The sequence below is a fragment of the Molossus molossus genome, unplaced genomic scaffold (assembly GCF_014108415.1).
Source record: "Molossus molossus isolate mMolMol1 unplaced genomic scaffold, mMolMol1.p scaffold_m16_p_13, whole genome shotgun sequence".
NCBI lineage: Eukaryota > Metazoa > Chordata > Mammalia > Chiroptera > Molossidae > Molossus > Molossus molossus.
In genome coordinates this window covers 25,596,619-25,623,435 of record NW_023425348.1, presented here as the reverse complement: position 1 = coordinate 25,623,435, position 26,817 = coordinate 25,596,619, and the positions used below count along the sequence as shown (strand labels likewise).

General features: G+C 42.1%; 1 protein-coding gene across 1 annotated transcript in view; it reads right to left on the bottom strand.

Annotated features, from left to right (window-relative positions):
• The window catches only part of MAML2 (mastermind like transcriptional coactivator 2), a 338,523-nt gene that overhangs the window by 86,845 nt on the left and 224,861 nt on the right, over window positions 1-26,817 (bottom strand). Inside the window, exon 2 of the mRNA XM_036259314.1 lies at window positions 22,142-23,632. Coding sequence (XP_036115207.1) covers window positions 22,142-23,632 — 1,491 coding nt within the window. The remainder of the gene's footprint in view (window positions 1-22,141; window positions 23,633-26,817) is intronic.

Genomic DNA, 26,817 nt, shown 5'->3' with positions numbered 1-26,817 from the left:
TTGTCCAGCCGGTGTGGCTCAGTGGCTTGAGCATTGTCCCATGGACTGAGAGGTCCTGGTTCGATTCTGGGTCAGGGCACACGCCCAGGTTTCAGGCTCCATCCCAGTGGGCGGCATGCAGGAGGAAGCCAACTAATGTTTTTCTCTCACATGGATGTTTCTGTCTCGCCCTTCCTCTCTCTCTAAAATAACAATAAAAACATTTTTTTTTTTTTTTAAAGAAAGAGATCTCTCTCAAGGAAAGGGCCATTTTTTTTAAAAAAGACCTGCCTCATTTTTAAACAGATTTACCCTAAAATGAACCTTGAATGGAACCAGGGATCTGATCTCACACCAAACTAAATGTGTGTTTAAAGCAATAAACGCCGAGCCAGCCTCTTGCCCTGCACTGCCACAGGAGAGAAGGCATATCCACAAGCCCCTCAATGTGATAAACTCCCTTGGTCACCTTCTCACATGTGCCTCCAAGACTACACTTGCCTCTTGGTAGGTCTGTTTCAGTTAAGTCCTTTAGACCCCGCTGCAAACCCCTTCTCTTAGGATTTGGCTCAAAATATTGATAACCATAAACTTCCATATTTATATTTCCAATCTGTGAGGACTTAAAAAAACTATTATGGAAACCAAGTACAATCTTAGGTAATTGACTGTGTATTTAACTTACGCAATGACACTTGGGCTGCGGCATTGACACTGTAACAATGCTGAATAAGTCAACTGAATTGTATTATGTCCTTTGTACTGTAAATCCCTTTTTTTTTTCCTTTTGTGTTTTGGGCAAAAATCATGAATTTAGCCTTGCAAAAGGCTTTTGTTTCGTTTTCATATTCTCCTGACCCGTTGACTTCATCTCTATTTCTTTTCATTTGATTTTCTTGTTGTTAGACTCGCTCCTAATTAGAGGAGTCACCGCAGCTGAAAACAATGACAACTTAATGGAGCGAAGCAGATCTACTATCTTGGGTGGGAGCAGTATGATGTAATTGACAGAGCCTTCCACATCCTAGTGGACTGGGGGCTGGAAAACATCAACACCTCCCCTGTAACAAAGTGGAAGGTGACGTATCTCTAGTTGGCATTTTATCTATTCACTGATTTGTAAATTCCAGTATTGTGCTTAAAATGACACAGATGGAAGGAGCTATGCAGGTCATATGTGTTCTACAGACACATATCCATTTCCAAGGAACTTTTCACTTGCTGATTGCACCAAAAAAACAAAAACAAAAACAAAACCCAACAAAAATAAGGCTGATGCCGTGAATTTATCAAACAACTGAATTTATTCACTTTAAAAATGTTCACTTACTCTGTAGTAATGTCCTTGATTTTTTAATGCTAAAATGTATTTTCTTTCATGACACAATGGTGATAGTAGGTGGTAGTTGTTTTAATTTTTAATGTCTTTACACAGAAAAATGAAATATAGCAAATCTATGTCAGTACCCCAAAGATAAAAGTCTGGGACCACATATTTGATCTGATCATCTATTTGTGATTTGGGAATGCGGTTACCTGGTTTGCATGCGACCACTTGGATGGTCAATGGTATCAAAGCCAAGCTCATATTCTCAAAGTATAGCAGCGTGTAAAGGAAAGTACATGCTGTACTTACCAAATTCAAAGAGTTACCCAGAAACTATTCTAATAGTGTGTTCTGTTTATAAAGCTCTTGTTTGCAGTCTTTGGTCACTTGAGAGTTAGACCTGACATTTGAAAAATGTGATTTGTCTCGAAAACAAAACAAAACAAAAAACCAAGGCAAATGGTCCCCAAAGATTCACCTCCTCCATAGACTCTATCCTTGGAGAGGTCAACGGAGAGAAAAAATTCAGCATCAGTCCACTTTTGGTGCAGATTATGATGGTGATTTCAAGGCCAGTTACAGTCATTCACCTTTGCAGCTGCATTTGGCTGCATCAGACATGGAGAGGCCCACTGCATGCTGGGAGAAACGAAAGGAGAACCCCCAAGCATCCCGGCATGAAAAAGATTTCAAGTCACTTTTGACACGGGAATAAAAGTTAGGTTTCTGTGTCTGAGATTTCAAGTTTTCTTTGTCAACGTCTCTCTCTAATTAAATCAGCAGACCCTGAGGGAAGAGCTGTCACCCCCTTTCTGTTGTCTGTGACGCCCAGCACACCAAGAGTGCCCGACAAATCCTGTTCTGTGGAGTACAGGAGGCCACGGAGTGGGCGTAACTGACTTGGCTTTTGATTGTTCCCCGAAAAAAATTGAATTAAACAACAGAGGGACAAAAGGAGTAGACAACAAAGCAATGTAAGTGGAAACTTGAGTGTGACTCTTTATTTCACTCTTTCAAGCTTCACTACAAAGACAATTATGTATTAGCTTTCAGTTCTGAGGTTTAGAAATTCAATGTTAGACACCACAGAGCTGATAAATAGATTTCCCAGAAAAGATATAGGTCATATTTTATGTTTTCTTCCTGATATAATATTCCCCCCAAACAAAATCTACTGCCTAATATTATTGAGATTGTCCTACTTGAGGTAGAAAAAGGAGGATTCTATTCATTCTCTCTTATTAGTAAAGTTAATAAATCAGGGAAGTTGCTAATATAGTTGCTTTATCCCTAGGGTGCTCAAAAGTTCAACCTTCCCTTTTCTCACAGGTATTTCAAAGTTTGACATTGTATGATGTCTTGTTATTATCTGTCTGTCTCCCTCCCAGACGGGGCAGGGTTTCTGTCTTCTTCACTTTCGCATCCTCCAAGACCTAACACGGGCCGTCCATACTCCATCAATCATTAAGCACATATTTAAGTGCCCACAAAGTGCTGGGGAGTGTTGGCTGCTGGCGATGGAGAGGGGAAGCTTGTCTAGTGAAGAAGACAGATAATTCTGGAAGGCAGAACCTAAAGAGCAGAGAAGAGCTGAGCTCGGGGAAATTGGGTGGGGGTGGATCTGTCTGACCGGCTTCCTAAAGGAAGTGATGTTAAGGGGGAAACCTGACTGATGAGTAGGTGTTTCCCCAAGTTCTCTTTTTCTTTGTCTTTTTAGGTTACTGGAAAAGCTGATAGGGTTTGTGGTGGGAACTTACTGTTTAATGTGTCATCTGTTACAATGGTCAATGTGAAAAATGTTTCTACTCTTACTGACTGGTGTTCAGATCGTACCTTTCATGTTGATCAAATGCTAATAACTTTGAGCTATTTGGCCTTGCTATGCAATAGTCTCATGCTTCTTTAAACTTGAAAACTAAAGTGAACCTTGGTTGACCTTGCTTTGTGGGTCCCCTGTCGCCACTTTTAGAATCAACTTGTTAGTAAATTCTCTTTCTTGCCTGAGGGCAATGAGTTGGTGGAAGAAACTCTTAATTTTAAACAAATGACAGCAGCAAGTTGTGACTCTGCTGCTGAGAGGTGTGATCCTCAGTTGCTTGAAATGCCATCAGAGCTGCGTCTCAGAGCCATTCAAGAGTGACCGGCAACCATGCAAAACCTGGCGGTGTGAACGGTACGCACCTTGCGATGTAAGCACAAGCAGAAATGCCAGCCTTATTCTGTCTACTGTTTTCTCTCCGTGAAATTGGACATTCCACGTGTCCGATAATGCAAGCAAGATGGGGGCTGCTCTCTTTCTCCCTAAGACACACACAGACACATGCACGCCCAGCCGGTTAGAGCTGCCTGCTTAACTTCTCACAGTGACTCTCTCCATTTGGGAGGGGCTGTGGTCCCTGAGGGAAGTCTCGGCATCTGACTTTGGCAGGGGATCCCATTCCCATGGAAGTCAGGGCTGCCCTCACACGCCCAAGGAACAGCCCGGCGGGGTTCCCACCCATTTGCCTCTGGCTTCCCTAGAGAACCTGTGCCCCAAGGTGGACCACAGAGGGGTCTCCAATAGTCTCCAACTCATGCAGACCCACAGGTGATGAGAAACGTTTTGCCTCTGAGTCTGAAGTGACAGACGGACAGAACTCTCCACCAGTCCACAGCTCAGCCCTCTCACTGCAAAAATGAATGTTGGCAGCGCCTCACATGTCAAACTGTCCAAGTGGAGCCTGACCTGTGGGCCTAGGGACCAAGCTGAATTCATATTCATTTAGATTTGACCTCGATTCAAGTGTTCAGAGAGATGTGAAAGAATTTTACAATAGCCACCCACCCCCTGCCAAAATCTGAATGATATGAGGAGCAACAACAAACAGAAATTTGTGAGAATGGTTGTCTTTGTCTGCATTCGCAAATAGAAATAGGCAATTTGTCAGTTTAAATTGCCTTATAAAGTATCTTTACACAGAGGAAGAGATGCTCAGAAATGCATTTTTTTGGGCCCAAATGTCCTTTCGTTTCTCCCTTGGGATCTCTCTTTCCTACTTTTTACCCCATCTTTCTGACCCTCTGGCTTGACTATATAGACAATTTCAATTTCATCACACAAGTGGGTCAAAAGCTTAATGTAGGAATCACGGAGGCTGTGAGGGTACTGCTCTTCCAGAAGTAAAGTTCCGTGGAAGGTATTCACGCGTGTAAAACAGCCTCATCTCCGAGGTCTGCCCCCCGGGGCTGGTGTGGAGCCCGAGCCCAGCCCGGTGAGGCCGCTGAGTCCAGCTGCCAGGCAGGCGTCCTTGACACCCTGTGCTCCTTTACAGACAGGAATGGTTCAGTGGAAACAGACCATTCAGTGGACGGCTGGGTGGAAGGCCCGGCTCTGTGGTTTCCGCAGCAAAGTGCTCCGCGTGCACCAGGGACTCGCATTTCTATTTCACTGAGCAGACTGTTCCTGAGTCTACCACGACGCCTCGCTCGATCAATACACCCCGAACAAAACCTCTTTCCTTTTCTTTACTTACTGTTCGAGAAATCATGGTTAGTACTCTAATAGCTCGAAGTCAAAGAGGCTAGTCTGAGGACTTAATAAACTTTGCTGAAATTGTTCCTATGGGGGGAGAAGGCACCAGGAGTGCCAAACAGCCACATTAAAAATGAACTTTGGAGCCCAACACTCAAAAGTGGAGACTGTCGAGAGAACAGTTACCTGCTCTGAATTTCTAACTACGTGAAAGACTCCTGTGTCTGCTTCTGACAAGGTGATGCTGGGACAGCAAGCAGGTGGTTGCTGCAGAAGCGACACGTGGTAGGAGCCTGCGGGGGAAGGGTCCCTGCCGGGGAAGGGCCGCAGCTCACCGGCCTTTAGTCTGGGCTCCCTGGCTCAGTGAGAGCTGTGTCTGAAGAGGGAGGACCTAGGGAAGAAGAGCTGTCAGAGGCCTTTGCGGTGCCAGCATGAATGAAATGCTCCGATGCTATTTGTTTGCTTGCACATTAGTCAGTAACTTCTCGGTGAAATAAATGATTCCAGTTTCTTTCATTCATTTTTGAATCCTTTCCTATGTTTCTACCCCTTGTGCTTCCCGTTCTGTCTCGCTTATGAGAGGGCCATCAACACAGATTTCCAGGGAGTGAGAGTTTGGAAAAACCTGCCGGTACACTAGTCAGAAGTCTGGATCCTCCCTTCTACTCAGTTAATTCCCCACCAATCATTCTGGATGTCCCTCAGGCAGGAGCTAAATGTGACAAATGTCAGAAAATGAACCGACTGCCACAGAAATCAAAATACACCAGGGAGAAGGGCAAAACCACTAACATATTTTCACTTGTAACCAGATCAGACTGTAACTGCCTAATCTCTAATAAATAGAGGGGGATAAAGAATTGAAATCTCCTTTGGAAATAGTTCTGCTCCAGAATTTCAAAGAAAAATATTATTTAAAAAAATATTATGTACATGAAACCAGGCAAATAGCTGTTGCATTAACCAGAGTTTAATCACACACACACACACACACACACACACACACACACACACACACACACACGGGCAGCATACTGGGCCAGAAAATAGCAACTGTCTGATATTAGATTAAAGACAGGGTTGAACAAACTCCTTGAGGGCAAGGATTGGACATTTATGCTCTTTGGCTGCGAGACGCAGTGTGAGGAGCTAGAAGCAAACACACATGACCTCTGGGTTCTAGTGCTACCACCTGATGGCTGTGGGACTCACACACATTACTGCTCCACTCTGCTCTCAACTTCTTCATATACCGAGAGAAGAAAATTATATTTCTTAGGAATGTCATAGTAGGTGCTCAGTACATGAGGGCTCATTTCTCAGCCTTTTTGCATCCTCTGCAGCACCAGGTACACTTATTAGGACATTTTTCATGGCTAACAGTTTTCTTTCTTGGTGTTTGAAATTTATTTTTCTCACCACCTCAAATGGGTTATAATTTCTCTGAAGGTTGCAACATTTTACCTTCCATATGCCCTTTGTCAGGAAGCTAACAGCAGACATAAGCCACCGAGGTGAGAGAGTAAATAAACAAATAGAAACACATAGGCATTCAGAAGCCGGGAATCTGATAAAGGAAAGAAATGAAAGGATTCCCAGGATGGTGGCAGGAAGTGCCAGGGTAACAGCTGTCTCAGCGGCCTAGAGGACACCTGTCAGGACTGTTGCTGGGACAGAGGGCTTCTGGGGAGATGTATCCAGGAACAGAAACGAAGCCAACAGATTATCTGACAGGAATTACAGGGTGAAAAATGTATTGAGAGGTGTTTTACAGAGCTCTTGGATGGTATGAAAAGGTTAGCCAGAGATTCAGAGCAACTTCACGAATGAAAAAAAACACAAAACACACACACACACACACACACACACACACACACGCGCAGCAGCAGTAACTGGAGAGGAACTGCAGTTACACTATACTGCTTGTCTGTCAGAATTCTGGAACATGGAGATGGGTTTCAACAAATTTTTGACATAACCATATTGTAGAAGAGAGGGACAGAGAAAAAGGCTTGAGATAAAACTAAAGTTTCCCCCTATTAGAATAAGAAGTAATACATGTTGCTTAAAATGAGTGAATTCAGAGTTTTCAGATATGGATGAATTTAGAAATATGATCATAAATAGCAGAAGAAGCAACTCAAAATGATGAAAGGAGTTTCCTCTAGAGACTAAGAAGAGTAACGGAAAAGGGTGCCAATGAGTAGCTTTTGCATTTTAGCAGTTTTTGTCTTTTTATATTATGTGCATGTGTTGTTTTGATAATAAAATTAAATTTAAAAACGAGGACAGTAATTTCATTTTAGAGTCTTAAAATTCAGAATTACAGAATAAAATTATAACAAAGAAAGTAAACAAGGTCTGATTACTAAAGGTAAAATATTTAGCACCTAGTTTGGGTCCAGAATTCATGTGCTGTATTTCTCATATACATTTATGCTGCTCCCAGCACCAGACAGCATTCCCAATTTGTTGTCTTTTTTTTTCAATCCTCACCCAAGGATACTTCTTCCATTTATCTTCAGATAGAGTGGGAGGGAGGGAGAAAGAGAAAGAAGGAGAGAGAGAAACATTGACGTGAGAGGGACATACTGACTGGTTGCCTACCGCCTGACCCTCACCAGGGCCGGGGGTGAACCACAGACGAGCACGGGCCCTTGACCGGAATTGAAGCCATGACTATTGGTCTGAGGGCTGCCACTCTAACTGCTGAGCCAAACCGACCAGGGCTATTACATTTTTTTATAGCATCTGGCATGGCTTTCTGTATATACGAGGTGCTTAATATTTATCAAATGTTAAATAACTATACCAATTACTGATTTTTTTCATGGTGATTTTTAATGAGCTTGGTCTGGACAGCAGAGGGGTTAACATCTGAGGTTTATAGTTTTGTTCTGTATGGAGGGGTAAGATTATAGTTTAAAGGATTTTTGCAAAGCTCTTCCTGAAATCGGATTCTGAGGTAGACATTCCACAGGTCTAATCTACTTTACACAATGCATGGGTTTGCCAGAAACTCATTCAAGACAATTGATATTTGAGTGAGGCAGTCAGTGGGAATTTTAATTATGCATTCCTATATGGTCTCTAAACTCTATTCTTGGAATAAGCCAGAACCCCGGTCTGCAAACTTTCTGGAAGGAACCTAAGGATCCAGGGAGGTGCCTCAGGAAAACCCTTAAAATGGGGAGGGGTAGAAAAAGTTATTCTTGCTAAAACAAAGTGTAAAAATTATTGAAACAGAGCTTCAGAAAACATTATATCTATACCACATTATCTCAGCTTCCCATGGAAAAATATTCACCGACTTCAAATCTAGTATTTTGGCCTCAGATTTTATAATGCAGCTTAATGACAGAAACATCGAAGTAAACAGTATCATGGCTTCTTTGCAAAATTTCCAGTGGAAGATGTCCATCATATTACCCAATTCTCTCAATGATAAATGCACCCTTAAATTCATTTCCAGGAAAAACTTTGTCTTCATTGATGTACTTGCATGATTTTTTTATATTAAAAAATAATCCCTCTATCCCCACATAATATTTTTTTGCCTTAGTTGCCTGGAAACTCAGAGTTAAATGGAGCCCCGTTTTGGAATTTAGCCAATGCAATTGTCTACTAACATTTAATTTGGATTCTTTTAATGGATTTAGTTCTGATGGGCCTTGTTTTGCAAAGAGAAGCAAGCTAACACTTGTAAATTACATACAAGGTGCAGGCCTTGTCATTGTTGTATGTCTTATGGGATATTTCATGGAACTTTGTCAATAATCCTGCAAAAATAGGTGCCATTCTCATTTTACAGATGATACAGCTTAGTTTCAGGGATTTTAAATAACTTGGCCAAGGCCATCTGATTATTAAGATGCTTAATACATTTTTGGAAATAAACAATGTATAAATTCTCAATAATGTACACTTTATATTCAGAGTAATATATAAGAATTACTCAATCTATTTCTTTTTTGTTGTTATTAATCCTCACCCAAGGATATTTTTCTATTGATTATTATTATTATGTTTTTTGTTTTTTGTAGAGAGAGTGGAAGGGAGGGAGGAAGAGAAGGGGGAAAAGGAGAGAGAGAGAAACATTGATGTTAGAGAGACACATCTATTTGTTGTCTCCTACATGTGCCCTGACCAGGGCCAGGGATAAAACCTGCAACCCAGTTACATGACCTTGACCTGAAATCGAACCCGTGACCCTTTGGTGTATAGGCCTAACTCTATAATCGGCCAGGGCTATTTCTTTTCTTTTGATTTTAAGACCATATAGTCTATAAAACACATGTGTACACACACACACACACACACACACACACACTCACAAGGTCCTTCTTTGCTCTCTCCTCTCTTCTGTTTCTATCCTCAGACGTTGGGACTTACCATGCGAGCATGTGGGCGGGGAAGGGGAAGAGGTGTGGAGAATCATCAGTGGTGTCAGAGTAGCACCGGGAAGGTGGCCCAAGGAAGAGAGAGGAACTACCCTGACCGCAGAGGTTCTGAGCCTGGTCACTTGGAAAATGGAGTTCAAAGGGGTAGGAATGTTGATGGAAAGTTATTTTTGAAGGATGCTGGGGTCTTGAGCATGGTCAAAGACAAGGTGAGAGGAACGATATGAGATGATAACTAATTGACGGAGTCTCTGGAGCAGGAACTGAAGTACAGCACTGGCCTCCGAGAAGCCAAATCTGAGGGGCAAGGGAGGAGGTGTGCCCAGAGACATTCTACAATTGGCACATTCAAAGTCTCAAAGTGTTCTTGGCATGTAGGTATGTGAAGGTCTGCTGGCCCCTGGCCGGGGCCCCTCCAGTATGTTCTCTATACTGTAACTAGAGCAACTTTTCTGAAGAACACATCTGATTTGCATTCAACACGTTTGAGGTAAGCAACTACCTTGTGATAGGCATAAATTGTGTCTCTGTTGAAAAACAACCCACACCATTGTTTCCATAACTTTCTATTGCCTTCTGCATGAGTATCTAAACTCCTTACTGTAGTTTATAGTGTCCCTTAGGACCTGGCCCCTGCTCACCTCTCCAGTCTCTTCTCTCTCGTCCCCTGACCTTGCACTGTACAGTCCAGCCCTACTGAACTTCTTAGACTCTTCTGGAAGGCTTTCCCCTTCCCCTTCACTAACTCCTATTCTTCCTGGAGGTACATACTTAGCTAATACCTCCTCCAGTAAGCCTTTTCTAGTCCCCAAAGGTATAATAGGAACTTAATCTCTGTGTTCTCAGAATACCATATAGTAACTACTATCAGAAACTCTTGTAATCACTACATTATAATCACTTGTTTCTGGGCAGGGATTGTGTCTTGATCACTACTGGTAAGTTATTGATGGTTCATACATGTTTTCTGAAAGAGAGAATCACTTGAAATATTCTTTTCTTTTAAATCCTCACCCTAGGACACTTTTGCATTTATCCTCAGATAGAGCGGGAGGGGGAGGGGGATGAAGAGAGAGAGAGAAACATCGACGTGAGAGAAACACATTGAGTGGTTGCCACCCACATGACCCCAACTGGGGCTGGGAACAAACTGCAACCGAGGTACATGCCCTTAGCAGAAACTGAACCCAGGACTGTCTGGTTCATGGGCCAACACTCTAATTGCTGAGCCAAACTGGCCAGGGCTTGGAATATTCTTGATAAAATTCTCTTAGCTGATTCTTCCCCATATGATTCCCCAGAATACAGGCCTGTCAGCCTTCATCAAAAGTGCCTCTGCAGAATCCCCTTCCGTGGGCTTGACCCATGAAGCAGCGGAGAGTGAATTCTCTGGTTTCCAGTGTTGATAACTAGGTGCAGGTCCACGAGCAAACAGGGTTTTAAAGGCTGACTGGCTATGGAGGAAGGTGGAAGTGCTAATGCCTACTCCTTCCTCTGAGCTGGAGAAGGTGATGTGTTGGCATCCTTAACTCCTCAGAACAGAAGAAAGGGTGGTGGGTCCATGGTACAATTCACTTGTCCAACAAACATGTTTTGGGTGCCTTCCACCTAGTAGCTGTGTTAGGGGTTAGAATACAATGATGAACAATATGGACACAATTCCTGCCTTAACGTAGCTTGCAGTCCAGTTGAGGAAGACATGCAAGAACAAAGATGTATGAAAAGCGATACCTGCTAAGAGAGAGAAAGTAGAAGGAGCTACCAGAGAATATAGAGGATGGGAGCTAATCCAGATTGGGAGGTTAGAGAAATCTTCTGGGGGAAATGCTTCGTTGAGACTGAGAAAGCTTAAGGTTAGGTTAGCCAGGCAGATAGAGCAGAAGAAGGAGCAGCATATTTGAAGACTTTAGGGCGAGCCTGGCAGGTGTGGCTCAGTGGATTGAGCATTAGCCCATGGACTAAGAGGTCCCGGTTAGATTCCGTGTCAGGGCGCATGCCTGGGTTGCAGGATTGATCCCTAGTAGGGGGCGTGCAGGAGGCAGCCAATCGATGTCTCTCTCACATCTGTGTTTCTATCTCTCCCTTCCTCTCTCTCTAAAAAAAAATCAATAAAAACATTAAAAAAAGAGAAGGCATTAGGGTGAGAAAGCATGCTACATTTTAGGAATTGGAGGGCACTTTTTATGGAGGGAACTGGAGTGCAGAGTGTGTATGAGCTTGAGGGGACAATGAGGATGAATGGGTGGGAGTCAGGGGAAGAAGAAAGCTGGGAATGGAAACCAGCTGATGTGGAGTGTTTGGCAGGAGCCAGGTCATGCAGGGCTTTATATGCCTCACAAGGAATTGGATTTCGTTCTGAGAAAACGCAGACCATTTACAGGGTGTAAGCAGGTGACAGACGTGATCAGATATCTATTTTAGAATACTCACTCTGGTTGCAGGCTGGCAAGATGGGACGGAGGCAGGCCAGTCAGCAAGCACTTGAAGTGAGAAAGGACAATGGTCAGAAGCTAGTCTGGATGTTTTGCCCCTGGGTATGTCCATTCAGAATTCACTCATCTGTGCCAGTCTTGTGGGACAGAGATGGGCCTGCAGCTCATTAGCTTCATGGATTTCTCCAACATGGATCTTTTGCCAGGAAGTCTCTTTACTCTTGTTGCCAATAACAACTCCAGTGGCTAAATGTCCTCGGCACCTCCCTTTTAAGGCCTGCCATAGAATAGGTCTCAAGGAGGTCAGGGAAGAGAGACAAGTGAAAAATTGCTCTGTAGGGAAACGGTAAGAGAAGAGGGTACAGCCAAGGGTGGGAGGGATGGGATAAAGACCTAGAGACAGAGTAGAAATGTAAACTAAGGACCAGAATGCGGGGCCCACACCCTCAGGTGCTTACCCACACCGACCTATGGACAACCAAGTAGCAGGACCTTAAAAAGGGTCCCTGTTTATAAAGTTCATGTTTCTTAAAGGTGGAGCTGAATTTAAGCTCCTGTGAAAAGCAAACTGTGGAAAATGCCAGTGATTCAGGGTGGAGGGAATTAGCAGTCCAAAGAAAGGGAAACAGGTCAGCCACCCCCATTCTTTCATCCCCAGGGACCTTGAAACTTGATTTTGCAGAATGCACAGGAAAGGAGTCATTGACTTCCCTCTATTATGTGCTACTCAATTTATTGCTTGGAGAATAAGGTACCACTTTATTGTTCAGATGCATTGCATAAAATGCAAATATTCAGCTGGAGTTCTCTAATTAGTATCCAGAGAGCAGCCTAGGCTGTGTGTGTGTATGTGTGTGTGTGTGTGTAAGTGTGGTCTTCTCTGCTGAAAACACAATGTAGAAGAATAAGATGATTCACTCACATTACATCTCTCTGATTCTAGTAGTCTAAACATTTGCGCAGTCTTTTGTTTAAAACTTAGAACTCCTTATAGTAAACACCTTCTGAATTTCAAGTCTTGGTGCCTGACTTTAATTAGCATTAATGTGAAAATATACTGATTATTGCCTAAATGGGTTTTTGCTTCCCTTAGATTTCACAAAAAGAAACCACACCCCCTACCACCAAACTGATAAAAACTGACATATGATTAGAAAAGGCAAAACTAATTAAAATGGGTGCAAAGGGGATTCTTTGAGTCACCTACATTAATGTACATTATAGTTAAATATCTGTCAGATTTTCCATTAACCCTCTTGCATTTCCATCTCCAGGATCAAATCTATTTCTTAACCTCATACCCTTTTTTTTCCTTGGTTGGAAACTTGATATTCAACAGGCTAAATTACCCACTAATGCTTTAAATGCGCAGCTCTTATTGATGGATGCAATACACAGACAAAGACCTTGGAATGAGAAGAATAGAAGCCATTCCCCTAACTGAGGGTTTAAACCCTAACGTGTACTTCTTGTTATTGTGTTTATTGCTTTATTGAGGGATAAAGGAGCTAATTGTTGCTTTATACCAATTAACTCTATTGTGTTCTGAGCTATTACATACGAGGATGACAAAATAGAAATGAAAGTGGAATATCCAGCAAATGGAGTTATATTCTGTAAAAAGTGAAATTAACATGTTCAAAGTTGAACTTGTGGATTTAGGGGAGAGGCCCATGTGATTTGGGCTTAGTTACCATATAGAGTGGATTGTTAAGAATAAGGACAATGCAGTACATGTACCCAATGGGAATCCAGTAAGTATTAGGGACCGATGTCTTCTTCAGATCATTGAAAGGGATCATGCCTTCCTGATGGTTTAGATGAGTGCAAAGAGGGTTCTTTCAGTCACTTAATATTTTAATCTCCTATTTCTGGCACACTATAAGTGCTCAATAAACTTTCAATACATGAATGAATGCAAGAATTATGGTTTTACCCTGTTGTGAAACTCTAACAGTGATCCTGAACATCTTAAATCTTGATGGATCATGTTAAAGAAAAAGAGAGTGAATAAATTTTCCTTATCATTAAACAAATCTAACAAAACCCTTGGATTTTTTGCTCTAAAAACTAAATCACATACCACTCCCTTGGGTTTTTCCAGTTTTATCTGGGATCAGAGGTACCAAAAAGCCCAGCAGCAAATCAGCCTAGCAACAGAAGCAAGGATAATCCTACAACAGAAACATATACAAAGACCAATGGAACAGAATTGAGAGCCCAGAAATAAACCCACATGTGTACATACAAATAATTTTTGACAAAGAAACAAAAAACATACAATGGAGAAAAGAAAACCTCTTCAATAAATGGTGCTGGGAAAACTGGAAAGCCACATACCAAAGAATGAAACTAGACTGCTATTTTTCACCATACACAAGAATTAACTAAAAGTGAATGAAAGACCTAAGTATAAGATCTGAAACAATAAATTACATAGAAGAAAACACAGGTATACACTTATGGACCTTGATTTTACGAATATGACCTCAAAGGCAAAATTAAATGAATAAGGCTATATCAAACTAGAAAGCTTCTGCACATCAAAACAAACCACCAACAAAACTAGAAGGCTACCAACCAAATACATAATATTTGAAAACAACACCTACGATAGGGGTTAATATTGAAAATATATAAATGAACTCATATAACTCAACAATAAAATAATCCAATTAAAAAGTGGGAAGAGGACCTGAACAGACATTTCTCTCAAGAAAGCATACAAATGGCCAACAGATATATGAAAAGATGCTCAACCTCACTAGCTATTAGGGAAATGCAAATCAAAACTATAATGAGAGACCACCTCACATCTGTTAGAATGGCTATTATTAACAAGACAAGTAACAAGTGTTGGAGAGGTTGTGGAGAAAAATGAACCCTCATTCACTGCTGGTGGGAATGTAAACTGGTACAGCCACTATAAAAAACAGTATGGAGTTTCCTAAAAAAATTAAGAATAGAATTACCATATGACCCAGCAAGCCCACTTTTAGGTATCTACCCCCCAAAATTGAAAACAGTTATTTATAAAGATATATGGATACCAATGTTCATTGCAGCATTATTCATAGTGGCCAAGACATGGAGACTACTGAAGTGTCCTTTGATAGATGATTGAATAAAGAAGATGTGGTACATATATACTATGGAATACTACTCAGCCATAAGGAAAGACGAAACACTGTCATTTGTGATAACGTGGATGGATCTTGAGAATATCATGTTAAGCAAAATAAGTCAGACAAAAAAAAAGTCAAGAACCATATGATTTCACTCATATATGGGACATAAAACTAAAAACAACAAATAAACAAGCAAGAAAAACAAACAAACAAAAACTCATAGACACAGACAACAGTATGGTAGCCAGAGAGGAAGAAATATGGGGGGAAGGTAATAAAGGGTATAAGGGGTCAAATGCATGGTGACAGAAGACTTGACTTTGAGTGGTGAATACACACTACACTATACAGATGATGTATTATAGAACTATACACTTGAAAACTACATAATTTTAACCAATGTTACCCCAATAAATTTAATAAAAAAGAATAAGCCTGCAATATGATGAAAATAGCTCAGTTTGAAAATACTAAGACAGTTTTCCCCCTTACTATATCACATCTTCATCTTTGTTCTCAGCTATAGTAGGAGGATCCAGAATTATGCCTGGCAACCAATAAATATGTTTTGAATGAATGAACCAAATAATTGCTAGAATTAAGAATGGAGCAGTACTCAGTTTAACCTGGAATCTTGAGTTTGTGGCTCCTAGTTGGGCAGAACAGAAACAAAGATTTGTGGATCCCGATAAAGCAACTTAAACACATGCTTGAAGATCCCCTCTGCCCCACTCCCTGCATCAGAATTGGCTTAAATTTTCCCCGAGGTAGAAATAAACTGGGAATGTAGACAACAGTGAAATTTCAAACAATATAACAACAACAAAACAAAACCCTGTGAGCACAACCCAAAGCACCTCTACCTACTTCCTAACTTAGGCAGCAGAGTAGTTATGTATTGGGCTTAAAATCAGCCCAGTTACTCACGGAAACTCTGAACAAGTTGTTTACCTTTCTTTTTTTTTTTATCCTCACCTGAGGATATTTTTCCATTTTTTGTACAGATAGAGTGGGAGGGAGAGAGAGGAAGGGAGAGAGAGAGCGAAACATCGATGTGAAGGGACACATCGAGTGGCTGCCACCCGCACGACCAACCAGGGCCGGGGACAAACTGCAACCGAAGTACGTGCCCTTAGCGGGAACCGAACCCGGGTCTCTCCGGACCGTAGGCCGATGCTCTAACCGCTGAGCCAAACTGGCCAGGGCTAAGTTGTTTTCCTTTCTGAGCCTCAGTGTCCTCACTTGTTCAAAAGGTTGATAGTATCTACCATTTGGGCTATTTTTATACAGCACGAAATTGGTAATAATGTTAAAACAAACAAACTAACAACGAATTAACTATCAAAACACAGGAAAAAATCCCTTCTGCTAATTTTTCCAATCAAGATTCTTCAATACAAATTACATTAATATGCATTTGGAAAGTCACTCTGGATCCTGGGCTTAGTACTAGTTTCACCAAGCATTGAAAGTAAATTTTTGTTTCCTTTGTAAACTTAAAAGATAAATGATAAAGTATCAAAGATAGAAAGACAGTGCAAACATACACTCCTGGCCTGCCATGACGACTGTCCGTGTGTCTGTACCAGCCCTTGTCCCTTTTGCCAGCATAACCTAGCTAAGGGGAGTCATAATAGAAATCACCAAATGGTCAAAGGTCACTTGCAATGATCACCAAGCATCTCTTGAGTCTCTATTTTAACTCCCCCCTCTATGTCATGTCATACACTTTACCCTTGACCATAGGTTAGTTATCATCTTTTGGCTTCACTCTTGGGTTCTGAGTCTACTGACTGATTTTGCTTTCCAGCTTTTTTAGGACGTTAGATTGGTTTTGTCTTTGGCCCTTCATGCTCCTAAGTTCCTCTAACCTGATTTTAGCCCCTAAACCCAAACTCTGGCACTAGCCTAACTGGCTGACATTTAGCCAACATCTAGCCCCCAGAAAAAGGTGCTTTGGATGATATATTGTTGCAGAACACTGATTCATAATTATTTTCCCATTAGAAAATGTATATGTAGCCAACTCAAGGTTCTGTCTCCTCTCTGACACTTTGGGCAAGTATGAGGATTTAGAAGTACTGTCAGTGTATGAGAGCTATAGTGATTCTTCCACCCTCACCCAGGCCCATTGGGAAACAGTTTTTTGAGTATTAGTCTTTTTTTATTTTATTTTATTTTTATTCTTCACCCGAGAATATATTTCCATTTATCATTAGATAGAGTGGGAGGGAAGGAGAGAGAGAGAGAAAGAAACATCGAAGTGATAGAGCCACATCAACTGGTTTCCTCCTGCACAACCCAACCAGGGCTGGGGACAAACCGCAACAGAAGTACGTGCCCTTGACCAAACTCGAACCTGTGACTCATTGGTCCGAGAGCTGACACTCTAACCAGTGAGCCAAACCAGCCAGGGCCTGAGTGTTAATCTTTAAGATCAGATGTATACAAAATTACCTGTAAAAGGAGGGGAGGAGAACATTAGGAGACTTGCCTGATTTAAGTCAGGGTTGATATGTAGAGCAGTGAGGGATAAACTTGGCGAGGCAGAGAGAGTGGGGTGAGGTTCTTGATGTATGATTGAGGAACTTGGCTTTACACTGAGGAGGAAATGTACAAATTTATGTTTCGGTCATAACAAACCATCCATTCACTGGCTGCCTGCCCTCTCAAAATTTTTAGAGATGGGAGAATTCTAAACCAAATATAGAATCCACTTGAGTTTCACAGATCTAATGTTAGAAAAAAATTCACACTTTTAAGTGTCTAATTAAAAAGCTCTGGAAAAAAGATCACTTTTTGATTCAAGAGGTTAGTTAGTGCTTTTGGACTGAACTCTTATGAGTCCTGGTCAACCAGTAACTCTTTCACACCTTAAACAAGTCACAAAGATAAATCAGAACTGCATGCATTACATCCCTCTCTTGCCCTCTCCCATAACCTTCAACTCAGAAAGGGAAGAAAATTATAGCCAGGAGCTTTTTCAATTTGAAAAGCCCCAAACATTAGCAACACAGAGTCGATGAAGACATTTTGTGAACGCCAAATACCATTTGTTCTCCTAGTCTCTGGAGAAGGGGCTACTTAAAACCACCCAGAGCAAAATAAAGTGGCGGACAAAATAGATCCAGAAACATGAAAGTAGGGAACTGACTGACAAACCTCAGAAGGAAGGGGTAAGGGAAGAGATACACCAAAGAACTTATATGCATAACCAATGAACATGGACAATAGGGAGGAGGGGGTCAATGTGGTAGTGGGGGGAGGAGAAACAGCTATAATACTTTCAACAATAAAGATAAATTTAAAATAAAAAAAATAAAGTTAAGTTTATAGCTAAAATAAGAATAATAATAATGATAGATAAAACCACCCCAGACATGGAACAATAAAGACATTTACAACAATTTCATTATGCTGCATCCGTCTCTTGGGTACTTCTAGGTTGACAACAGAAGTGGGTACCCAAAAAGGGAGATGGGCCTAGGAATCCCCCAAATTCAGTCTCTGCCTGAGTAGACAGATCTGTCTGGGTTCAGAGATCTGAAAGTTGAAGAGAAGGCCATCTTTGCACACTCTACTGGGTAAATTACAAGCACCCAATGAACAAATTTAATGTACCATTCTGTAGCAGAAAGCCAAGACTCCCAGCATTTCCAAGGCTAAAGGGCTCCAATTAGCAAATCCCATAGTAAATCTTCCTACGTTTGACACAAAGTGAGTATGACAAGCAGAAAAAATTTCATGACTAGTGTTTTCATTTAGGATGCTTTAGTTGATAAATTTAAGAGTTCCTTAATTAGCAATCCCTTCCCTCCCATGACTTTGGTCATGAGTAACAGAGAGTTAGCTAATCTGAAGTGAGAATACACATTTGTACTGTTTACTGTGGCTGGGAGAGTTAAAACTACTCTCTTTGCGTTGAGTGTACTTGGCAGTATACAGGATGAGATGATCAAAATAAGAAAATCTTTGAAATATGTACATCCAAATGAAAGTTGCTTCTCAAAATTATCATCTTGGGAAGCAACTCATTTATTTTCTTTATTGCCTTCACAGAATGTTCCCAATCAAGCTTAAAATGCAGTCTTATTCCTTGTTTTTGACCCAAAGCAACATTACCCAGCTTGACTGTTTTCAAAAATCTCCCTGACAGGATGAATATTGTTGCATTGGTAATAATCCACTCAATGTACTAAAAGCTCCGAATAAAATCCCCAGAGAAAAACTCCATAACTGTATTGAACAATAGCACCATTATTAGAATGAGCCCAACTCCATAAAGGTGAATGCTTTCAAGAGGGCAATGCTTGTTTGACTACAGAGCTCTGGTACATTTGCTTACAACTCAGACTCAAGACTTCAGAGTCATAGCTCATAGAATCGTTAAGCTGGAAGGGACAATGTGGTTCAAGCTACAAAACTGAAATATAGTTTTCAATGGGTAGCCATTTACTTGCCTATTTAGAAGAGGTCTTTAGCTTGAAATGCCACACCATATCTAACACTTTTAAGGGCCTTCTCGAAAAGGTGGAGATTATCTTGGCCTTATATGTGTCATCTGCACTGGGAAAAGTAAAAAATTATCTAAGGCATTGGAAGATGTTTGTTGCGTTTGTCATGAGTACCCTTTGGTGTGCTTGGGTCCTAGAAGCTCAGGTGGGAACTGAGGCCAGCAGTATGCTACACAGTTGTTGATATGGCAGTAGAGCCGGAAATGGGACAGATGCTGGAGGTGGCAGGAAGGCTCCCAAAAATGGCTGATGAGGCACCACAAAGATGTATTTCTTGCTCTAAACTGTTTATTTTGGTTAGCTCCATAATGGTCATCCTCAGGAAGGTCAACAGTCACACAGATACTTTTTGATTCATTTAACAGCTCTGATGGGTAGCGACTTAGAACTTTCTCTTTGCCCAAAGGACTCAATCTACTGTGTGTATTATGAAAATATGATTCAATATTAAAAGAAATATTCCTTTTGAGAATCCCACAATGATCTATAGGGGGTCATCCATTTCCCAACAAATCCTACCTTTGAATTATATAGCCTAGTGGCTAAATGTACAACCTTCAAAGTAGATCATCAGAAACCTGCCCCAGCTACTTATTATCCATGTGGCTTTGGGAAAGTTACTTAACCTCTCTGTGCCTCAGCTGCCTAATATTGCCCTCATATGGGTGAGATGAGATACCACAAGTAAGGGAGACAGAAGTCATGCCAGTTATAAACACCCAAGAAATGCTAACTCTCATTGATATCTCATTATTTATTATTTCCGTTTTTATGGTCTGAAGTCTGGGCCCAGGGAGGGTAAATCACTTCCCACTCACTATATTACTAGACAGAAAAAAAAAGAGTAATAGTTCTCTTTTATTCTTTTACCACTATTTATGTTAGAATTTGAGACTTAACTCTAATGCCTTTCCTAATTAATACTAATACTCGTTAAAAATGTTTTGATATCATATATGGCTCTTTCCATGATAATCACAATAATATGCAACTTTATTCTAGACTCTTAACTGAGAATTATATCATTTCATTCTAAAAAAACTTCTAAGATATATTATTATCAGTTTTAAAGTTAGGAAACTGAGGCTTAGAGGACTTGCTTGAATGTCAGTAAGAATTTGAACCTAAACTCATCCAAATCAAAGTGGCTACATGTAACTTAGAAAGTAGTTCCACAATAATGTTTGTTTTTAAATGATCCCAAACAACCCGTGTTAAAAATAGAGCCATATAAAATATACACATGATTCTACTCAAAGTTCATTCTTCATAATCTACAGTTAAAAAAATAAAACACTTGCTCTGGCCAGTTTTTTTCAGTGGTTAGAGCATCGGCTCATGGACCAAAGAGTCGTGGGTTTGATTCCAGTCAAGGGCATGTGCCTTGGTTGCAGTTCAGTCTCCAGCCCTGGTTAGGGTGATGTGGGAGGCAACCAGTAGATGTGTCTCTCTCACACTGATGTTTCCCTCCCTCCCTCCTTCCCTCCCTTCCTCCCTCCTTCCCTCCCTTCTTCCCTCTCTCCCGTTCTATCAGAAAAATATCCTCAGGTGAGGATTTAAAAAAATAATAAAATAAATAAAACACTTTTTAAATGAATAAGAGCGGAAAGCTTTACTTGGTACACAGCTCTTGCATCCTAGTTGAGTCTAGTTTTCTCCCATCTAGGGCCTAGGTTCACTTGGCCACAGTCTGTGGTGCTTGTGGCATCTTTTCTGGGCCGTGATCATGACAACTACTCTAGGAATGGGACTGAAATTAGGCTCTGCACCACCACATAGTCTGGACATACTGTTTGACATGTAATGTGCTGTGTTTGTGCTTGGACACTAACATAGACCTGTCGAATTACATGCACAAAGCAACATTCAGGGTCCCTGCTTGATTCCTTCCTTCCTTCCTTCCTTCCTTCCTTCCTTCCTTCCTTCCTTCCTTCCTTCCTTCCTTCCTTCCTTCCTTCCTTCAGAGTTTCCTCTTTCAAATTCCCTAATAACTAGAGTTACTCACCAGTGTGTGCTGTGGAGGCACAGAGCTACTTCTTTATACTATTCCAATATACATGCTAGGGGCAGAATAAAACCCCTTTTTATGTAAGGCAAACATTGATTTTTGTTGTTTGTAGTCATGATAATTTCAGTCTTTAACACTTAACTTTAACTCCGGCATTAGTTTCTCCAGAAGCTTCCCTGGTTTCCATTTTCTGGGTAAGATATCCAACCTCTGAGCTCTCATATCACTACCCTTGCCACTCATGATGATAGGTTTGCAAGCCTCTCTCCCTCTCTCGGCTTTACTTGCAGACAAGGATCTTGTCTTATTTAAGGTTGATACTGAGCATCAACATGGAGCCACAGAAGGATCTATTATGATGGGTTGGGCATTTAGATATTTTAATTGGTTGGCATGGGTGTAAACTGGTTATTAAATGTTCTTACTATCACGTGTGAACTTATATCAATACTCAGCATAATCACAACATCTTGCACATGGTAGGTGCTCAGGTAGTGCTTGTTGACTTAATGACCGATTTATTGACAGGATGACTAAAAACACTGCACATATCAGAATCTGATTGACAACTGGACCTGCCACTAAAGGCATAAATTATAATGAAACATGCTTAATATGAAGGAAACTTTGATCCCCACAGATCCCAATGACACTAAGGCCCTACAAGGAAATACTAGCTCATGCCTCCATGAGATCTTCATATGAATTCGTCAGAACCACTGCGGTCTTTGTGGTCTTGATCCTGTCCCAACACAAACATAATGGTAACCAAAGCATAATGACCAAAGCATAAAGACTGATGGTCTCTGGGTACTCTATGTTTGGAGTAGTAGTGTCCTTACCTGTCTGTGTTGTTGGGAGACTTGGTATCCCAGGCCTGTGACGGGCTGATTCTGCATTTTCTGAAGCAGGATCTTTTGTGGAAGTGGCAAGGGTGACCTTAGCAAAGGCTGGTTCGATAGCGGTTGGGTGGGCTGGGCAGGTGGCTGCTGCTGCTGCTGCTGTCGTTGTTGTTGCTGCTGCTGCTGCTGTTGCTGAGCTGAAATCGAGCTCTGCTGCTGCTGCTGCTGCTGCTGCTGCTGCTGCTGCTGCTGCTGGGTGTAGTGTAGGAGAGAAGGTTTGTTCTGAGAAGGCAAAACAGAAGGCATCTGCTGGTTTGCTTGATCTGAGTTAAAATGGAACAAAGGCTTGGTGTTGCCAAGACGGGGCTCCATGGCCGTGTGCGAGCTGTTAATAAAACTGCGACTGAGATCCTGAGGCTTCTGCTGCATGAGCACGTCCAGGTGCCCTCCCTGGGCCGAGGGGCTGGCCTTGTACATGTAGTTTGCCATGACTTTTGACTGGCTGCTGCCGCCAGCTACCCCAGGCATGGGGGAGCTCTGTGGGCTGAATGGCTGCTGACCGAAAGAAGGGCTAGGGATTTTCTCCTGCCCAAATGGGCCTGGAGATGGCCCAGTGGAAGAGGGCAAGGCTGACCAGTTGGGGGGCTGGTGCTGCTGCATCCTGGCATGCTGCTGACGGTTGGCAGCTATCTGTTTGAGCTGTTGGGCATGGGATACTTCCTGCCAGCTTGGCAGGGCCCGGTTTGCTCCTGAGGCTGTCTGCGGCTGAGCCTGGCTCTGAGGGACCGAAGGAATCGGGGATGAAGTGGACAAGGCAGAGCTGGCCATGGAGAATGCAGGGCCAGCCGATGGGGGCCTCAACTGAGGAGAGCCCGATGGGCCCTGGGTCAGACCAGGTGAGTATTCACTTTTGATCACTGTCTTCTCCACAGGCAAGGAGGGCCTGGGGGTGCTCCTCTGGCTTTGCTGACCCAAGTCAATGTTAAATGGATCATCCTGCTTTATGGTGGCATTGATCATGTTCTCCAACTCAAGGTCACTCATAGGAGGCACAGATATGTTGGTCAGTTCATTGAACAGTTCCTGAAGTTCAGGATCCATCAGTTGCTCTCCTGGGTCATCTCCGTACCTATTAGAAAAAATATTCTCCTGGGTCATTTGGCCATCCATGTGCTTACTGCAAGACAGAGTCTCTCCTGGCTCCTTCTTCACTTCTTTCAAGCCCATGTTAAAGATGCCATTGCCAGGAGAAGGTGTGTGGGGCGGCAGATTGTTAGTCTTTCTCAGGGGTGCTTGGCTCATGGGCAAGGTCCCTGACATGATTTGACTTTGTCCATTATTTACTTGGAGGCCCCCTTGTCCTGCAGAGAGGTTCTCCCCGACCCGGATTCTTTTGATATCAAGGAATGAGTTGTCAACAAAGCCGTTGGGCCGCTTGCTGTTGGCAGGAGACAGGTTCACTATCTGTTTTCTTTTCAAGGAGCCCTGGAGCTGAAAGACAAGAGGGGAGTACAAAAAATGAGATACGAATTGAGATATGCTTCTAATCAAAAGCGACACGATATTTAAATATTTCTTCCATTTACACACAGGATTAATTTTTTTTAAAAGCGCAAATGAAGCAGAGACTGGAATATAATGAAACTCACAGTAGCACGAGCAGAAAAAAATAAAATGTTTCTGGAGGAGCAGATCAATTAGCGGCGAGAGATCACTGTGGTTCCCATGATTGCTACAGAGGCCGATGCATGAAAGCTCTTTCGTGTATCATCAGGAGTTCTTATAATATTTACAGTTTATCACCAAAAGTTGTTCCTTTCTGTTGCAGGTCAAAATATTCCACGTTCACGCACACATAACCCCATACTGGTGTGAACGCAACTTTGACCAAGATGGAAAACACCGAAGAGTCTAAAGCTGGGATAAAATTTCCAGGTTTTTTTTTTTTTTCACAGGTTCAACCCTTTCATTACTATTATCCTCTAAGTAAGTAATAGAATTATCGTTGTGCCCAAGGAGATATGCTGTCTGGTGTCATCTCGTTTTCCTCCTACAATTCTATGGCTTTGCATTCGGGCTCGTGCAGGAGCCCTGTGTGGGTGCACAGAAACCATGATCTTATCATTTATCAAACGAGACACTCTCAGCACAGATCGTCCTGGGGAGTTGCTTCTTCTTTGCCTGTCTCTGAATCTTGTAACCAAAACCAAGGTGGAGTGAGGCAGTACCACACAGTGGTTAAGAGTGCAGGCTGTGGGAGCTGGCTGAGCTGAGCTGAATTCTGTCACTGAGTGCTATGTGACCACGACACTTGACTTATCTGAGTCTCAATTTCTTCATCCAGAAAACAGGGACAATAGCACTTGACTCATAAGAAGACATGTGATAATGCATGTAAAAGTTTAGCACAGTGCTCGCTGTAGCAATAACTCAATAAACTATAGTTTATATAAAAAATTATGGTTTACTATTTTCTCAAAGGGGAGGGCTTCTCCAAAGAGCAACAGTAAAAACAAAAATGTTAAAGTGCTTCCTTCATTCACTAACTCAGTGATTAGATTGTATGATTTGAACGTTAGAAATTCCAGAAAAAGATTTGAGTCACACCAATAAATGAAAAAGAAACATAAAACATTCATCACTGATCTTGAGATCTTGATTTGCCGCTGAAATGAGAGACTACATCTTTCCGCCTGTGGATGTTCCAGTCCAGCTGACCTACTTCAATTATTTACTGTTTGCTCGGGATAACTGCAAAATACTTGAAGCAAAAGGATACTTCCCAGATAGGAAGTCCTGTCATTTCTCTCTCCTCCTTTTCACTTACCCTCCTAAAGATTTCTAGGTAACTGAATTAAGAAATTGTAATGGAGTGTTTATTATATGCCATGCATTTTAAATATGGTTACTTTGGGTGGCTGCACAGTGATTTACAAAGTTTTGTTATGTCAACCAGAGCCACAGAGACAGTCAGTCTGGAGAGAGAGAGGCGGAGGAAGTACGGAGGACAGACACAAGACTTGATAGCATATGAGTGCCTGATTCCTCCAGGTGAGCTCTGCATCTCTCCTTGTCGTCCTTGGTATACTTTGTAATCTTTATAATAAATTCCCCTTTTGTTTAAGCTTATATGAGCTGGGCTTCTCTTATTTTCAACCAAGGCTCTCAAAGTGAAGTCCCACGTGACTTCAGATTCAGTGATGAGTACTTTGCAGCAAGGGTAGGGTATCATTTGCACCTGGGTGTGAAGCTCCCCCTCCCTCCTCTGCTGTCTCTGCGTGTGTCCTGACTCCTCACAGCATCACAGCACACTGTCAGCCATCAGCACATCCAGCAGAAACTCCAAGCAGCCGCTGTCTGTCCTCATGGAGTCAGAAAGAGCACAGACCAAAGAGGCTCGGCCATGTTACCTCAGGAGTGGCCACACCGATTTATTTCAGTATAAGTTACATTTTGAACGTTCTTTCACAACTAATAAAGAACAAAGGAATACATTCTTTTTTTTTTTTAGGTTTGGGTTATCACCTTTGATTTATTTTCCACTGGAAAAAACCTGTTCTGTCAGCTTCTCCCACTGCTCTGGCCACGCCCCAGGCAGTGCAGGCACACTCCGGCAGCACCGGCTCTTTCTCTGAGCCGCCAGGATTGTGGAGGGGGGAGAATCAGCAATGGTTGTAGCACTAATGTTGACGACAACAACAACAACAACAACAACAACAACAAAGCCACTTATTGAGCCTGTGTGCTAGGCATTGTGCAAAGCTCTCTGTAGGAGTAATCTCAGTTGATTCTCACAACTCTAAGAATCCTCACAACAGCTCCGTGAGGTTGACAGTACAGCCATTTGTTGCTTAGTGACGGGGATACATTCTGAGAAGTGCATTGTTAGATGATTTCACCATTGTGCAAACATCATAGTGTGTACTTACACAAACCTAGTACACAGGTATAACCTACTACATGCAGGCTACATGGTGCAGCTTATTGCATCCTTTACAGCATGCTCCTGTACTGAATACTATAGAAGACTGTTACACAATGATAAGTATTTGTATATCTAAACATAGGAAAGGTACAATGAAAATGTTATAAAAGATAAAGTGTGTGAAGGGGGAGGAGCCAGGGTTGGGCTGTGGGGGGAGGCACCATTGGAGGGAGGGAGAGTATATGTCAGAATGAGGGAGGAGCCCGGTCAGTGTGGCTCAGTGGCTGAGTGCCAGTTCATGCACCAAGAGGTCACTGGTTCGATTCCTGGTCAGGGCACACACCCAGGTTGTGGGCCCAATCCCCAGTGGAAGGTGTGCAGAAGGCGGCCAGTTGATATTCTTTCTCATGGATGTTTCTATTTCTCTCTCCCTCTCCCTTTCTCTCTCTCTAAAATCAATAAAAAAAAAAACTTTTTAAAAAGAAGAATAATTTTTAAAAAGAAAATAAAGAAAGAGGGGGGAAAGGAGAGAGGGAAGAAAGGGAAGGAGAAAGAAAGGGAGAGCAGAGATCAAAAGAGACCTAGAGATAAAGCTTCAGGTGAGAGGTCATTAAAGGGAGAAGGGGAGGAGAGAGATTCAGAGATGGAGGGAAGGGAGAGGAGGAGGGAAGGAGGGAGAGAGAAAGGAACAGGGCTGGGAGGACAGAGAGGCTCCTGTGGCTCCCTCACCAACTCCAGCCGGGCAGTGGGC